The sequence below is a fragment of the Schistosoma haematobium genome, chromosome ZW (genome assembly GCF_000699445.3).
Source record: "Schistosoma haematobium chromosome ZW, whole genome shotgun sequence".
In the NCBI taxonomy this organism is placed as follows: Eukaryota; Metazoa; Platyhelminthes; class Trematoda; order Strigeidida; family Schistosomatidae; genus Schistosoma; species Schistosoma haematobium.
In genome coordinates this window covers 81258306-81276848 of record NC_067195.1, presented here as the reverse complement: position 1 = coordinate 81276848, position 18543 = coordinate 81258306, and the positions used below count along the sequence as shown (strand labels likewise).

General features: G+C 35.7%; 1 protein-coding gene across 1 annotated transcript in view; it reads right to left on the bottom strand.

Moving 5' to 3' along the window:
- Positions 1-18543, bottom strand: part of MS3_00004521 (uncharacterized protein) — a 136344-nt gene that overhangs the window by 99839 nt on the left and 17962 nt on the right. The window contains exon 2 of the mRNA XM_051212449.1: positions 10217-10507. Coding sequence (XP_051072633.1) covers positions 10217-10507 — 291 coding nt within the window. The remainder of the gene's footprint in view (positions 1-10216; positions 10508-18543) is intronic.

Sequence of the window (18543 nt, the reverse complement as noted above, 5' to 3'; positions counted from 1 at the left end):
TGCACCTATTACATAGTATTTATTTTCTTCTTTCGGACTGTTCAATTGGTGATGTTATTCTTGTTTAAAAACCCATAGAATTATGGATCTGATAAAGGTTCGAACAACAACTCCGTGTGAAATGTTTATAAATTATTTTTAATAGTTGAATTCATGAGTCGATTAATGCCAAATCACCATGGAAATCCTGGAAGTAGAAGACGGCTGTTTCGTTTTAGTATGGGACTCCTCAGCAGTGAGCATCCACAACTCTGCCCGCAAGATTCGAACCCGGGACTCATCGGTCTCTCAAGCGAACTCTTAACCTCCAGACCATTAGGCTATTATTCACTAATGTATATATCTTCAATCAATTCGGAATATTGCGCCACCACCTCCAATTGTTTTCGGTGGGTAACTTTCTCATACCCAACACGGTTAAATTCCACTCGTCATGGCTTCTTACTAGAACTACTAAATTTTCCTCTCGAATCTAATCACTAAAAATTACATGATTATTTTTCACCATGCTTTCCCAGAATATAGAACTATTTACTTGTTTAAGAAGTAAATAACTTTCTACATTAACTCTTGGAAAAGTTCATTAAAACAGAATTTAAATGTTTCAATTTATTTAAACGCAAGAATAACTGAAATGTTGACTGAAATATTTTTGAAAGATTACCGATTTATCACTTTATTTTTAACTTACTTTAACATCAGTTACATTTGAGATGGTGGAGATTTGTAGCTCAGGTGGATGATTTTGATGGAGTTTTGTTCTCTGAGCTGGATGGTTTGGTCGTGGAGCTTTCATCGTTCTTCTGAATGACATAATCAGCACACTTCACTTCTATCTGAAGTTTGTGCTGATGATGTCGTTCAGAAGAACTATGAAAGCTCCACGACCAAACCATCCAGCTCAGAGAACAAAACTCCACCCAAATCAGTAACATTTGCTAACATGACCTTAAATATTGAATAACAGAAATTCAAGTGATTACTCTACAGTGTTGCGAGGTATTCAATTTTTATTTTCTAATAGTTAATTTACATTTTCAAGTTAATCTGGAAATTACTCAGTTGTATACTAAAGAGTAGTAAATTAATGGAAATATTTATGTGAATGAAGATAAACATTATGAGCTCTAAAGAAATGATCAAGTGATCAAGTATCCTTTAATGAAGTAGCGGAGTTTATTAAGATCTTCATCATTTATCCAATGAATTTGTGTATATCTGGATTGATAAAGTGAGACTGTATCATCATTATTGATTATGTTCCAGTGAATGGGCAACTTATATATGTATGCTTTTTATGACAACGTTAGATTACATAAATAAATGGTTTATTTTGATGAATGATGCTATATAACTTGCGTATAGCTTGAATGGGAGGCTAATGTGTTTAACAACGTATCAGTATTCTATAATCTAAACAGTAAGACATTTAGTAAATGCCAAGAAGAATGAAAGTAAATGTGCTGTGGATGCGGAGGAATAGACCGATAATTATCATGTTAAGTCCAATGGTGTCCTTGGACTTTAAATGGATATTTTCTATTGGTCGATATCTGTTCACTTGTTGAATATTGTACAAAATGTTGTTTTCTATTTTTATGGTACGATGTGGTATGCTTGATTGGTATATAAACAAAGTATGTTTGAAATATAATGATTCATAACTTAGAGGCTGTGACTTGCGTTCTTGACTCAACTGGCTAGGACAGACAGCGGAGCAGGGCCAATCAGGGCACTAGGTCGTCCCTTACGTGTATTACGTGTCACTGTCCATTGAATCGATCAATAAACGCTGCTTATCAAAACCTGCAGTCACACCCGTCATAACAATTGGCGACGGGGTGGAGAAAAATTCTGAACCTTGTAATTGGACGACTTACTTACTTACTTACGCCTGCTACTCCCAATGGAGCATAGGCCGCTGACCAGCATTCTCCAACCCACTCTATCCTGGGCCTTCTTTTCTAGTTCCTTCCAATTCTTGTTCATTTTTCTCATGTCTATCTCCATTTCTCGGCGTAATGTGTTCTTTGGTCTTCCTCTTTTCCTTTGACCTTCAGGATTCCATGTGAGGGCTTGTCTTGTGACGCAGTTCGGTGCTTTCCTCAATGTGTGTCCTATCCACTTCCAGCGCTTCTTCCTGATTTCTTCCTCCACTGGGATCTGGTTTGTTCTCTCCCACAGTACGTTGTTGCTAATAGTGTCCGGCCAATGGATCTGAAGTATTTTGCGTAGACAATTGTTAATAAACACCTGTATTTTTTGGATGATGGCTTTCGTAGTTCTCCAGGTTTCCACTCCATACAGTAGAACTGTCTTGACATTTGTATTGAAAATCCTGACCTTGGTGTTGTTTGACATACAGTTGCTTTGAGTTCCAGATGTTCCTCAGTTGTAAATGTGCTGCTCTTGCTTTGCCGATCCGCGCCTTCACATCTGCATCAGATCCACCCTGTTCATCAATGATGCTGCCCAAATACGTAAAGGTTTTTACATCTTCCAAATCTTCTCCGTCAATTTTGATTGGATTGGTGCATTATGTGTTGTATCGGAGAATCCTGCTTTTCCCTTTGTGTATATTGAGACCTATTGCTGCTGAGGATGCTGCCACACTGTTCGTCTTCTCCTGCATCTGTTGTTGCGTTTGAGATAGAAGGGCCAGATCGTCTGCGAGGTCTAGATCATCCAACTGCATTTTAGATGTCCATTGTATCCCGCGCTTCCCTTCAGACGTTGACGTCTTCATGATCCAGTCGATCACAAGGAGGAAGGGAAAGAGTGAGAGTAAGCAACCTTGCCTAACACCGGTCTTCACTTCGAACGACTTTGTCAACTGTCCTCCATGCACGATTTTGCAGTGTAATCCATCATATGAGTTCTGTATGATATTGACTATCTTCTGAGGCACGCCGTAGTGTCGAAGAAGTTTCCATAGTGTTGTTCTGTCCACGCTATCAAATGCCTTTTCGTAGTCAATGAAGTTGATGTAGAGTGATGAATTCCATTCAATTGATTGTTCCACAGTGATCCGTAGAGTTGCGATTTGGTCTGTACACGATCTATCCTTACGGAATCCTGCCTGTTGGTCACGAAGTTGGTTGACTACGCAGTCCTTCATCCTGTTTAACAATACCCTGTTGAAGACTTTTCCCGGTATTGAGAGAAGAGTGATGCCCCTGTAGTTATCACACTTGCTGAGATCGCCTTTCTTCGGTATTTTGATCAGGAGTCCTTCTTTCCAGTCTGTTGGTACTTGTTCCTCATCCCAAATCTTATTGAAGAGAATGTGGAGTATCCTTGTAGTTGCCGCTACGTCTGCTTTTAGTGCCTCTGCTGGAATGTTGTCTGGTCCTGCTGCTTTGCCACTCTTGATTTGTCTGATGGCCATGCTGATTTCTTCAATTGTTGGTGGACCAACATTGATTGGGAGGTCCGTGGGTGCTTCTTCGATGTTGGGTGGGTTCAGTGGAGCTAGTCGATTCAAGAGTTCCTTGAAGTGTTCTACCCACCGGTGTCATTGTTCTTCAATGTTGGTGATTACCTCGCCTTCCTTATTTTTCACTGGTCGTTCTGGTTTGCGGCGATTTCCAGAGAGTTTCTTTGTCGTGTCATACAATTGTCTCATGTTTCCTTCTCTTGCAGCCTTTTCCGCCGTCGTTGCTAAATCTTCCACATATTTACGTTTGTCGGTTCTGATGCTCCTCTTCACTTGTTTGTTTATTTCCGTGTATTCAGCTTGTGCCTTGGCTTTTTCTGCTCTTGTTCGGCTGGTATTGATCGCTGCCTTCTTGTTCCTCCTTTCTTGAATCTTATCCAGTGTATCAACAGTGATCCATTCCTTGTGGTGGTGCTTCTTGTGACCCAGGACCTCATGACATGTTTAAGTGATTGCCTCTTTGATCCCCTTCCAGTTGCTCTCCGCAGTAGTTCCTTCTCCATTGAGTAGATCACGAAAGGCCTGGAACTTGTTGCTGAGGACTATCTTGAATTTGTTGAGTTTGTTAGTATCCTGAAGAAAGGCCGTATTGAACTTTTGTGATATTGTCCGCCCCATTGTCCAGTGCTTCTTGAGTTTCAATTTCATCTTGGCGACCAGTAAGTGATGATCTGATGCTATATCAGCTCCTCTCTTGGTTCTCACGTCCTCTATAGTCCTCCTGAACGTTTTGTTGATGCAAATATGGTCGATTTGGTTTTGTGTAGAGTGATCCGGTGAAGTCCATGTGGTTTTGTGTATGCGTTTATGTGGGAATATGGTGCCGCCTATGACCAGTTTATAGAAGGCACATAGATTTGCAAATCTATCGCCATTTTCGTTTCTTTCTCCCAGTCCGTGTCGTCCCATGATGTCTTCATATCCAGTGTTGTCCGTTCCAACCTTGGCATTGAAATCTCCCATCGGAATGGTCAGGTGCTTTGTTGGGCACTTCTCGATGATTGACTGCAACCTATTGTAGAATTGGTCTTTAGCGTCTTCATTGTAATCGTTGGTAGGCGCATAGCATTGGATGATGTTCATTGAAATGCCCTCTTTCTTTGTTTTGAAGGAGGCTTTGATGATCCTTGGTCCATGAGATTCCCATCCTATAAGTACATTTTGCGCTTGTTTGGACAGCATCAATGCAACTCCTTGTGTATGTGGTGCATTTTCTTCTTCATGGCCGGAGTATAACAGGAGCTCTCCTGTAGTTAGTCGTTGTTGTCCAACTTGTGTCCAATGTGTTTCACTGATCCCAAGTACCTCTAGGTTGTATCTTCTCATTTCTGCAGCAATCTGGAAGGCTCTTCCGGTGTCCCACATTGTACGAACATTCCATGTACCTAAATAAATGGTCGCTCTGGTTGTCAGAAGGGGCATCGGCCTCATAACTTCCGAAGGGATTCGGCTTTCATCATGAGGCGTCATAATTCTTCTAAATGAAGATCTTCTGACTCCCAGGGCAGAGTCTAAAAGGTTTGAATAATTTTTTCTGGTTAGCGTTTTTTTAGCGAGTTAGTTTTCTACGGGATGGGGACGCTAACCCCATGCCCAACCCTCCTCCTTCATCCGGGCTTGGGACCGGCAGTAGCCCCCGGAGGGACTCCAGGCGGAGTTGTAATTGGACGAGATTCAGGCTAATTGTTTCGACCAATCAGAGTCCAGATTTATCATCAGCGTCCTTGAGCAACATTTGTCATTATCCCTACAGTTAATTTTCATTCCTGGTGCTGAAAAGAAAAAAATGACTACCTTTTCCGGTCAATTACAGCTTCTACTTGAGCAACAACAGCAGTGTTTCAAAAATAGCCAGTTAAATTTTTTAGAAAATTTACGCACACTGTTGGTAAATTTTCCATGTTTCGGAAATGCAACAGAAGTTGGTAAGTTCATTTCTCATCTGCAGACTGAGCTGGAAAACAACTGCAGAACATATGAAGCTGTTTATAAAAGCCTCTGTGAATCCCGGACGACCAGTGATGTAAACGAGGAAGTCATTCATGATCCGCCCAGTTGTCCAGAAATGTCGAATTCCGAAACATTCCCTGTCGTGGGTTCAAATCCCACTGTTCCTGAAACGTGTGCAGACAATGATGTACCCAGCTCACAGGAAGATCTCTCATTAAATGCTCATAAATTAATTGCAGTACCCGCCCACAACGGAACAGGGAACAAATCGTGCAGTACACTGAATCCAGATGTTTCAAATGGTCCTCATCATTCAACAACAGGAGATTCTGACGAATCTTATTATCTAGATCCTCTTGTACCAGAAAATGTGTTAGATGCATCGAATGATGATCAGAAATCTAATACAATTTTGATAGATGTTGATTATCTCAGTGATCAACTGTTTACAAATGAGATTTTCAACAAATCCCATGATAATGTTCCAGAAGAATCAAACGTTGATGACCTCATATCAAGCGACATTGTTCCCCACTATTTAATCACTTTCAGTGACTTCTCTGTTCAATCTGACAATTATGTGTTAAATAAAGTCAAATTAATTCTAACTTGGGAATATGAGGACCCAACATTATTTTGTGGGGGGGGGATGAACCCAGAAAATTTCAAAATCCGGATGTCAACTCCGGATCTTCAAAAAAAAGGGGAGGTGTTGTGGATGCGGAGGAATAAACCGATAATTATCATGTTAAGTCCAATGGTGTCCTTGGACTTTAAATGGATATTTTCTATTGGTCGATATCTGTTCACTTGTTGAATATTGTACAAAATGTTGTTTTCTATTTTTATGGTACGATGTGGTATGCTTGATTGGTATATAAACAAAGTATGTTTGAAATATAATGATTCATAACTTAGAGGCTGTGACTTGTGTTCTGGACTCAAGTGACTGGGCTAGACAGGGAAGCGCAAACCAATCGAGACTCTAGGCCGTCCGTCCGTGTTTACGTGTCACTGTCACTGTAATCGATCAATAACACAGGGTAGAAATCGACCACCAACTTAAAGCTATAACAAAATGTTATGTATCAAGGTCATGGAGGATTTTAAATAAAACATTTAGCTGCTAAATATTTCATACGTTACTCTTAAAAATAACTAATATCCTCATTATTATTATTATACTTAATACAATTAATCATCCATTATTACTGTATTTACACTTTATAGAATGGTTGGGTGTCATTCATAATTCATCTTATAATCAGTAAAATGTATACACTTGATTAATCAGGAAATTAAATTTACATAAATTAAAAGCTTTTTATTCAAATGGTCATTGATATGATCTAGCATCCTCAACAGTTTCAGTATATATCATCAAGTTAAGAATGGGAGTAATTACACATCAGATACTGAGTAGTAACTGATCTAAATGACTTACAAAGAAAAGTATTACTTGGTCATATTACATAATAATTCTATAACTGAAGCCATCAACATGACATAAGGACTGGTATTATTAAAGTAATATGTTTTATATGATTGATGATAGTTGACGTGAAATACTCTAGTCGATATTCGTTTGTAAGATAATTCCTCAGTCTTGGGAGAACTGTTACTTATAGTGTTATTCGATCTCATGTTAAGAAATGTCGAATTTTGAGACTTATTGCTAAGTTAACCACTTGGTGATTTACATCTTTGAGGAATGAAGTAGTTACATTAAATAATAATCCTCATGTAGATCTTCGTAATTGCCTATAGTAATAAAATGCAATGCATGTGATATCCAATTAATAAATGTTATGTTCTCGTTGTATTTTTTGGTCGACACAGTTTGGTCAGATGTACTAAGCACTAAAAAGGTTGTTACTTACTGAACAATCAGTGTTATATTATGAATAGCTATGAGATAGTCTTTAGTCAATGACTTGTGATGATAGTGATAAGAAAATGAGGATCAAGGAGATCAGAAATCTTATATGACAGTGCGATGATGAAATTTCAATGATTGTAATAGAAAATGGCAGTAAACGATCCTTTTCCTTTATTGTTATACCTATATTGCTGAAACAAGTCACAGAAATGATCTTAATTCAATCTTTGTAGTTCTATGTAGTAGTCGTCTTAGAGGAACGTAAACGTTTGTTGGAGTATTAGCCATTCGGTTCTCATTTATGAGTTCAAAATTTTTCAAAATTCCTATCCTGGTTTTATTAATTATAATTTAATATCTAGTAATGTATGTATGTATGAAAATTTCCCCCGTTTTACTTGTTATTCCTTTGCGTTTGTCTAGTTTAAGGTTTTCTTTTCCCACAAAATACGTCTTAATGAGTTAACCTATAATCAAACTATTTAAAATTTTTTGTGGTAATTTATCTATCAGATGATTCAGATAAACTACTTCTCATTACATCATCTACATATCACCAAGTTAGATGAGGTTTATTTTCTAACATAAAATGTTTCGTTTGAGACTAGTCAGACAAGTATACCGGGATCACAGTGTTGATACTTACGACCAGATTCAAACGCAACACTTTTCCGCAGTACTTTTTGTGCCTAGTAGAAAATAATACGCATCCTGAATTTCATTATTAACCACTAACTGGATTTATTAAACCTTGAGACGAAATCAGAATTTTGAGAAAATCCTAATAACATATGGAACATTTTGCACCGAGATATAACTTGCATATCTTCTTAATTCCTTTTTTTTTGAAAAATGCTTAACCTAATATAGTTACTACTCAATATCTGATGTGTAGTTACTCCCGTTCTTCACTTGATGATATATACTGAAACTGTTGAGGATACTACATCATATTAATGACCGTTTGATTAAAAAGCTTTTAATTTATGTAAATTCAATTTTCTGATTAATCATGTGTACCCTACACAAACTTATCCCCCTATTAATATATACATATATATTGTCAAAGTTTTCCACCTATGAAGAACTTCAATATGTTTGGACACATTCAAAAATGGAATACTTTCCAATATTTATTGACATATTATTATTGAGTATCCATTTTTAATAAAACAAAAAAAAAACACCAATAATTGTCAGTTTTATAATGATCAATTACTTATTTGTTAGAATAGAGACAAAAAGGAAATGAGTACAATTATAAGTAAACAAAATTATATTCTTGTTACCTGTAAATGATATTATTCTAAAATGTTTTATTATAGCCCATAAACAAATTGAATACATATATATATATATTGGTATTAAGTAAACTAATGATTATTTCATACAGTTAGAAAAAGAATGTATGACAGTGTCCAATATTCGTATTAATTTACCATAATTTAAAACAGAAAAAAGAAAAGTCAACATTAATGAAAGTAGAATATTCAACGTTTAATTAATGAATATTATAAAGGAATTTTTGGGGATATTATAGTAATTTTGATAGTTGAGATCATGAGTTAATTGAAGCTAGATTACCACCATGGAAAACCTGGAAGTACTGTTTGACGGCTGTTACGTTCTATTGTGGAACTACTCATTGGTGTGCACCAACGATTCTGCCTCCTGAGATTCGAACCCAGAACGAACTGGTCTCATGTGCGAATGCTTAGACTTTAGACCAAAGATTCGGCATCCAACGGTGTTAATGTCTAACTTCAACTTATCCACGAAATTGAACGGCGCATTCACCAATGTGTTCCTATCTCACAATAGACCCGGTTAAACTCTACTGTTGTGAGATAGTAACTCACTGAAGACAATGGTGGACGTGTTACTTAATTTCGTGGATTAGTCAAAGTTAGACATTAACACCGTTGAATTCCGACTCGTTGGTCTAGATGCTAGGTGTTCGCACGCGAGGCCGGTTCGTTCTGGGTTCGAATCTCGCCAGGCGGGATCGTGGATACGAACCGCTGAGGAGTCCCACAATAAGACGAGACAGCTGTCCAGTGCTTCCAGGTTTTCCATGATGGTCTAGCTTCAATTGACTCATGATATCAGCTATTTAAAAGTTTTATTAATTAATGAATTTCAAAAAAACTTCAGGAACAACTCAATGGGTCACTCAAGAAACGAATATCAATGGATGAGTAGAAAAAAATGGGAAAAACATCGATCTTTGTCAGTATGATGAATATCAAATGTTATGTCCTTGCTCTTTGCTATTGTCTGTCGGACTTTCAGCATTCATCTCAGATGGATGAGTTAAAATATGATAAAATAGTTTTTGATCATAATTACTTGTAATTATAGGTTAATTACAGCTAATTAGCGTTTGAAGAACTTGGTTGTTCTTACATTGCCCAAAATTGTAATATGTAATAATACTTATGAAACTTAAACAGACGTAGACATGTAACAGTTTTTCATGAATTTTACAAGTGTACCTTATGTTTTTAGTTTACCAAAGGTTTTGATGTGAGTGACTTAATTTATAGGCTGCGCTCATTACAGATGGTCTCATTTGGGGTACCACTGGAAATCACAGGGAACATGACATTTTATCTTGTTACGTACCCTAGACTCCCCTAGGAATAAATCCTAAGACTTTAACGGTGAACCTTTGAAAATTTAAACCACAGAATCAGCGCTTGACGATAAAATTCTCCTTTAGATCTAATTTAAATATGATGTGACAACCAGCTAGTGACTAGCACTTAACTCCTGACAAGTCCAACTTCATATTGAAGATTAGAAGAATAGTGTGTCGGACAACCAACACCTGTTTACTATTTTGTGTTTTCACTATAGACTTAATAAACTACAATATTATTTTAATTATTATAAGTCAATTTGTTAATTAGGTAGAGAAATATCAAGTATGAAAACATTGTTCCGCTTACTTTCAATTAATTGACTACAATCATTTTGAGATAATATTCTACTGAAAACATTTAAATTCATTGGTTTCATTTCAGTTTGTTTTAAACAAGCTTGATGTAGCATAACACATTCATTCAAATAAAATAAACCATTAACTGTACATATTGTACCACTATTCATATTACACATATGATTTTTTGCCATATCCATTAATGTTGGACATACACAGACACCAATAAGTTGATCAGAGTCTTTTGATAACCATTCTTCACAGATTGCACCAAAACGACATTCACGTTTGGAACAACCATCTGAAAATCGAAGACAAAAAAAACGAAAAGGAATTATTAAAGAATGTAAAACTTCCTTTCTCGTGAATTCTGGTATATCAAAAGGGTTTTTGTGAATAATATAGTGATTTCGATGGTTGAGATCATGAGTCAAATAAATCTAGACCATCATGCAAAACCTAGAAGCTCTGGACGACCGTTTCGTCCTATTGTGGGATTCCTCAGCAGTGCGCATCCTTGATCCCGCCTTGCACTCGCGCGCTAGACTAATAGGTCCTGGGTTCAAACCTCGCGAGGCAAGGTCATGGATGCACACTGCTGAAGATTCCCATAATAGGACGAAACGGTTGTCCAGTACTTCCAGATTTTCCATGGTGGTCTAGCTTCAATTGACTTGTGATCTCAACCATTGAAATTCCGTTTTAGTTATCATTTTATCAAATGTGTTACTACTTTAATCAGCAATATGAATAGTACTATGAATATAATATAATTTCTCAATCAGTTTTGCATGAGTGTATTTATTAACTAAACAATGTCCTATGTTATCCTCAAATTATTCACATGGTTATTTTTTCACTATATGTCTCGCAATCAAGCTGTGTTTTTTTCTGTGATTAAATTCAACGATAAGCTTTTTGTAAAACAACAAATGAGTTTAGCTATAATTGATGTAAACAAATAGTTTCTATTCAACTATGTATATTTGCTTGTATACACTTAACGTAGTTTTGTTAATAGAAAGATAAAATATTTTAAAAGAAATATAATTCAGGATATAATGGTAATTTGTGTGCTATTTTGTGTTGTATTTAATAATGGCGCATTATTTCTCAGATTTCAATCAATATGGAGAATATATTTATTGGTTGTTCTTCAATATAATCAATCATTCAATCAATCAATCTATATTCGATTATATTTCTTGAACCAAAAGTTGCAACATATGAATCTCATAGATTCCTAACCAACGATATTGTGTTAACTGTTAAACGTAAACATTCCGCATTTAAACTTTTGGGGATATGATGACGTACAATCCCAAATTAAGAGGTTCTGTTGCTTAATTGAGTGTTCACTAAGTAATGAACAACGTTACGTTTGTCCAAGCCTATCTGCTGGATAAATCCTGTTGATCCAGTTGTAATATGGCCACTTGTATAAGTGGCTTTAAATCGTGTGAATTATAGCGATATTTTAGATAGATAAAATTCGAAGATAGTTTACATCATGGACATACTTTAGTTGGGTAACGTTTGAGGGTTACAGAAGACAAAACATTTGTTTTGTATTCGTATGGAAAGATAAACCACTAAATATCAACTCTGTTGTTTAAAATCAAGTTTGATCATTTAATGCTTGATATCTGTCAGAGTCAATGTAGTAACGTCAGTAGTAACGTCCTATTCTAGCTTTGAAAAATGGTTATCCAATGCTCCTTAAAAATGTATATATCTATCCGAAAACGAAACAATTGTTCATCATTCATAACAGTCGGGATTCATTCTAATGATTATAAATGTATTGTTTCTCACTGAATTCTCTTTATTTCATATATTACATAATCCTTAACAAATCAGTTGTTCTGTTTTGTAATTACATTATTACTTCTTATATTAATCATATTCATTGTGGTTATTATTCACCGAAATTTTACAATCTAATATATAAACTTATGTAACTTAACTTCGCTTATTAATCATTGCAACAGTAAATTTTATGATTGAGATCACGAATCGATCAATGTTAGATCACTATTAAAAATCTGGAAGCATTGAATGGTCATTTCGTCCTAGTATGTGACTTCTTCAGAAGTACACATCCACTATTTTTATAGCATCACATTATTAATCCTAAATCTTCTTAGTTTTAAAAGCTGTATTTACTTTAAGATTATTCATTCATTTAGAACATTAATCTGTTCAGAGTTCAATATAGAGAATATTCTTTATTCATATAACTGTGTTTTAATTGATTAGCTATGAATTCATCTTTGTTTTATTTTGTCCTTAATTAAACTTGTGTTTCCAAAAAAAACAAGTACATGATTATGAATAAATAAATAGTCTTATTACAAATTTCATAGTAATACATATTTACTATTGAAATTCATTTCATTATATAAACATATAATGAAAGTAGTGAAATAAAAAGAAACTATTAACGGATGCATTAAATATTTCACTAAACTTACCACCTTAGATAATAATCATTAATGTTTTCTATTGATGTACTTTATTAATAATATGTATTTTATGCTTATTATTAGTTATCTAAGTAAAAAGAGTGATCTACTTAATTAATACTTTACCACTATTTTTGATTGAGATCATGAACCGATTGATATTAGACCACCTTTGGAAACCTGGAAGCACTGGACGGTCGTTTCGTCTTATTGTGGGACTCCTCAGCAGTGTGCACTGCTGTGCTCACTAGTGACTAGCTTCGTGAGGAAATTCTCGGAGTTCTGGTGAGAAGCCGTGACCAGTGGAGCTAATCCATGTCGGGTAGAGACAGGTATCTACCTCAGTACAATGGAAAATGGTCGCGCAATTTCGTGGATTGGCTGATGCCAGACACTATCACCATCGGATGCCGGTTCAGTGGTCCAGTAGGTTAAGCGTTCACGAGCGAGACCGAGGGCCCTGGGTTCGAACCCCGCGAGGGGACCGTGGAAGCACACTGCTGAGGAGTCCCACAATAGGACGAATCGGCCGTCCACTGTTTCCAGGTTTCCAAAGGTGCTGGTCTAACACCAATCGGTTCATGATCTCAATCAAAAACTTAATAATCTCCACAACCCCTATACTAGTACTTTATTAATATATCTATAAATTATAATAATAAACAAAACTGTTAGAAGATATTGCAGTATGATCAGTGATAATAAATGATAAGGTTTAGTTAAAGAATTAATTAATAAAAACAAAGAATACTTCTTATATTTATTTATTTGTGTAGATCAGCCACCAAACTAAATGAGTTTAAATTACAGTCTGCTTTGTTTAATTTTAGATGGATATAAATAATGGGTCGGGGAATTAGAGATTTAGATTTTGTCTTCGTCGGTTCTCCTCAGCGGGGATGGAGTATACATAGGTCTATGTAGCTAAATGGTATAGTGTTCCGGCTGTGTTAAAGTTGATCAGTCCTTATACAGTGAAGCTGATCGACTTTTCTAGAGATAGTTTGTGCTCAGCAAGGCTCAGAAATCTACCACGTGGATGTACTTCCGTGAAGGAATCGTTTCCTCAGGTATTTGCGCGTGGGTGTCGCATTAGTGATAATTTTATTCTATATGTATACAGATAGCACGTACGTTTTCACCGATACATTCCTTGGCATACACATAGGTATACTAACCCTGTGAGCAAGTATACGTTACATGCACATCGATAACACTCATGCGTCCTATAGTATACATATACGGTGTAAGTTACTTATGGTGAAATATATAAGTAATATGAAGCACCAGTCGGAAGTTGAATGCCTGTCAGTAGAAGACTGAATTGAAGACAACAGAATGGGAAACAGAGAGAAACTGCAATCAAAAGAGAATTGAAAGAATCATGAAGTATGTAGAAGATAACAGATGGAAGATGTGATTTTCATATTTTATAAACGAACTACGTAATTTCGTATTAAACAACATATTGGTTCCCACACCTCAGTTTTCGTTTACTACATATTCAGGAATATTTGCCCATGTAGTAAGAAAGATGGCCACCGTACCCTTTGAACATAATTGCTAAAGCTGACCACCACCTATGCATTAAATGCACATTACTTTTATGCAGACTTTCACCCCAGCGCTTTATGACATACACATAAGTACAAAAACTTTTAGGGAGGGTCTCACCTCCTCAATATTTGCTACCATATTCTCTTAATATGCCTTCGACCCAAAGAATTAGGCCACTGATTTTATCAGACATAGGGCAGACATTTTTCAGCTTACGTTTCTTGTACTAACTCACACATATACCCTTTGCATACACCTGAATACATGAACTACACATGTCGAAACCTATACAAGTCATATACATAACCGTATGTACCTAACAGCTCTCAAGATTTTAGTGGGCCCTGGAATCGGAACGCAGTTGATTTTATTCAAAGCAGAGTGATGGTTTGATCCAGTCTCGTCGACCGCCAAAGTTAGCTAGCAACGTTGCCCTTACTACCTAGGAGCGCCACGTGAAGGCTCTAAATCGGATTTTGCTGCTAGCTCATTGGTAATGTTTTTGAATAATTATCGAAATCTATTTGAATCCTTCCAACTGTTGTGTAACTGTCTCAATTACGTCAGCTTATATTACATTCAGAAATGATATCGATCCTTGTTATCTATGAAAATGATACCATCCATTTAGTCTAAGAGCAAACGACAGTAAGGTTAGTTACATTTTCTAGAATGTTGATTGACTCAAGTTTCCAATTTTTTCCACCAGCCGATAAAGCTGTAATGACAGATATTAACCTATTTATAACTTCTTTCCGAGCGAATGTTAACTTAGGGTTTTCCATTTTATTTCAAACTGACTGTGAACAAGTAAGTATACAAAATAACAAATATCCTTGTTACCAGCTACCTCTCAACTCTAATTAATCTAGTTTGATGATATAGTTGATTTTGATCAGTACCATGTCAGAAGTAATAAAGTATTATCAAATACACTCATTTCAATCATAACATTGTTTTAATTACAAAATAAAAGTGTATAATTTAATTTAAAAACAAATGAGATAATCCAACTGTCTAATCGTTTGAACTACATTCTAATATGGTTCGGTGGGGGGACACCAGTTAAATATTTCATCATCTTAATAACATTGTAATTTGACTTTTATTTTATAGATAAAATACTTGACGAAAGATAGATGGTGGCTAGTAGTGGAAGCCAGGAAGCGCTTGGTTATCAAGACTCAATATCTAAGTGAATAGCTTGACGGGGTTTGAAGCGAATGGTACTAGGTTTGAGTCCTGAAGTGAACACCAATTCTCGGATGCAGGTACATCCAGATGACGAGTCCCAAATAGGATGAAACGCGAGTCGTGGATTTCATTGCTAGCCACCATCTATCTATGCTTATAATGCTTGTGACTGAAAGTAATATTGAGGCAATCCGTACAGGATGCACATATGCCAATAAGAGACTGATCAATTACAATCCTAAACATTAATGGGAAGATTCAAACAAACAATGAAAAATGAATTGACTTGAGGGAAGTTAATATATGGTTGTCTATGGTATCATAGTTATATATACATATCCATTAAGTGTACTTTCATTTATTTATTTATAATAATGCACATACAGGTTTCAGTGTATCTGTTTCACTAAAAACTGAGGCAATATAATCATTATCATTAAATTAACCAGATTAGATTATTGATTGCTCATTAATTAATACTTTTTTCAAATGTTCAGTTATAAATATTGACGGAACATACAATAAACAAAAATCTGCGGTTCGCAAACTGTCTCTTTCTCTCTTACTCTCTCTCCCTCTTTCTCCCTAGATGATTTCATATTATGACACTATTAGCAATTTACAGTGCAAGAAAGATGAAGAAATTTTGAGAGACAAATCAAGGGAATGAGGGAGAGAGAGAGAGAGAAGGAAGTTAGAATAATAAAGATAAGATATACATTAAATAATTTATCTGGTAAATACTTACATTTCAAAGATGCGCTCTTTTTTAAAATACAATTTGTGTACATGTCAATAACAACTGACTTAGTAGCTCTAATTTTAAAAATAAGTTAAGTCTTCTTGAACATGTACATTTTTTTCATCACTGAATTTGATAGCAAATATTTATTATTAGAAGAAATAAAACCGAAAGGAACTTTTTCTCACTGTTTTGTATATCAACGACCGAAGACAAGTGATCAGTAGTCCATTACTGATTTAACAATGAATCAATATTGTTCTCATCAGTATGGAGTTGTAGAGATTGTTATGTTTTTGATTAAGATCATGAATTGATTGACGTTAGACTACCATTGAAAACCTGGTAACGGTTTCTCACTAGAACTTTTAGAATTCCCTCATGAAGCTACTCACTAGTGAGTACATGATAGTTATCAGTGGAGCTAATCAGTGTCAGGTAGATACAGGTATCTACCTCAGACAATAGAAGATGGTCACACAGTTTCGTGGATTAGCAATGTTGGATGCCGGCCCAGTGATCTGGAGGTTAGGCGTTCGCGCGTGAGAACAAAGGACTTGGGTTAGAACCTCGTATGTGGGATCGTAGATGCGCACTGCTGAGGAGTCACAATTGATTGGTTACCGGGTAGTGATCAATTTCATGTGTGTCAAGTCCTTATTAGTGCAGATTGAACTCTATCGACCATGTTGCAATGTGGCCACCAGTCTAGGTAACTCGACACTGCGTGCACTATGTTGAGATTAGACGGTGGTTGGAGGTAGTTGACAGGAAACAATTGGATCCGGGTTTTCTGTCGACTACCTCCAACCACCATTTAATCTAAGCTTCTGAGGAGTTCCATACTAGGACCAATCGACCGTCCAGTGCTTCCAGATTTTCATTGGTGGTCTAAAATCAACCGATTCATGATTTCAATCAACTCGGTTTTATTGATCAGTGTCATAATTTTTAAATCTGAATGACTAATTCAATAAACAGTCATTTTTCTTACATCGACATCTAGATCATAATATATTTGCATGATATAATCAATAGACGGAATGGATTTAAAAAGTGTGATGTATTTAACTGTGATTGACACTTTAAATAATATCACCATGTGTTTTTTCTACATGTCGAAGTATTTTATATAACAGAGAAATGAAAGTAAATAAATTAATAAACAGTGATTATAATCAGAGATGGATGGTTGTTAGCAATGTACTGGACATGCATTCATTTCAGAGTTAATGTTCACTCCTATAGTCGAACGCAGTACCGTTCACTTCCAACGCTATCACGTTTTCTACTAAGCTACTGAATACAAATAGCTACTGGCTTGTGCAGTGAGGATCAATTACAGTCCAAAACAATTATGGGAAGATCTTAACAACCAAGATATATGAATTAAAAGTCACTCCATTGCACAAGCCAGTTGCTGACTGAACTCAGGTGTAAATAAATAACGAGATGGCGTTCGAGTCTCGTAGTGAAGATTAAATCTAGGATAAAGGTGCATCCAACTTGCAAATACCAAATAGAACAAAATGTGCATCATGGATTCCACTGTTAGGCACATTCTATCTCTGCTTAAGTTGCTTGTAACTTAATGTCAATATTGAGACATTCTTTACAAGATACATATATGCCAAAGAAGATAGATCAAATTTTTATGAGATTTGAATAACCAATATACATGAATACCGGTTCGATGGTCTAGATTCTAAGCTCTCTCGTACGAGACCGAAGGTGTTGGATTTGAGTCAAGCACATAGGATCATGGATGTGCACTGCTGGGGAGTCCCATACTGGGATGAAACGATCGTCAAGTGCCTTCAGTTCCTCAATGGTGATCTAGCTTAAATCAACTCATGAATTCAGCTGTTAAAATATATTAAGATTAGTTTATCATAAGAAGTTGTTACTCTAGCGCAAGTTAATTAACGTCAAATTTGAAAAGCCAAATACTTCCGACCCAACTGAATAAACAAGAAATAAACAACATTCATGATAATCAGTGTTGGAGTTGTAGATCTTATCTTTTTTGTAACTAGAGGTATCGTAATAAAAAATTTTGACAAAATTACTATTTACTTAATTATAATTAGGTCATCTGCGTTTTATTGGCATCATATTCAACTGGCCAATTTATAATCTAGTTTCTAATGAGTTATAACAAATATCTAAGTATTGCGCTTCATTATAAGTTGCTGGACTTACACACAGACATATACAATTTGATGTAAGTAGGAAGATAGATAAACAGATATACATAAATTAGACAACCGAATCTAAGCAACTTTATTTTTGATCAAAGTATAATATTATATTTCGTTAATTTCATAGTAATGGATGATAATATATTGATTAAACTATGAGTTAATTGAACTCACGGTT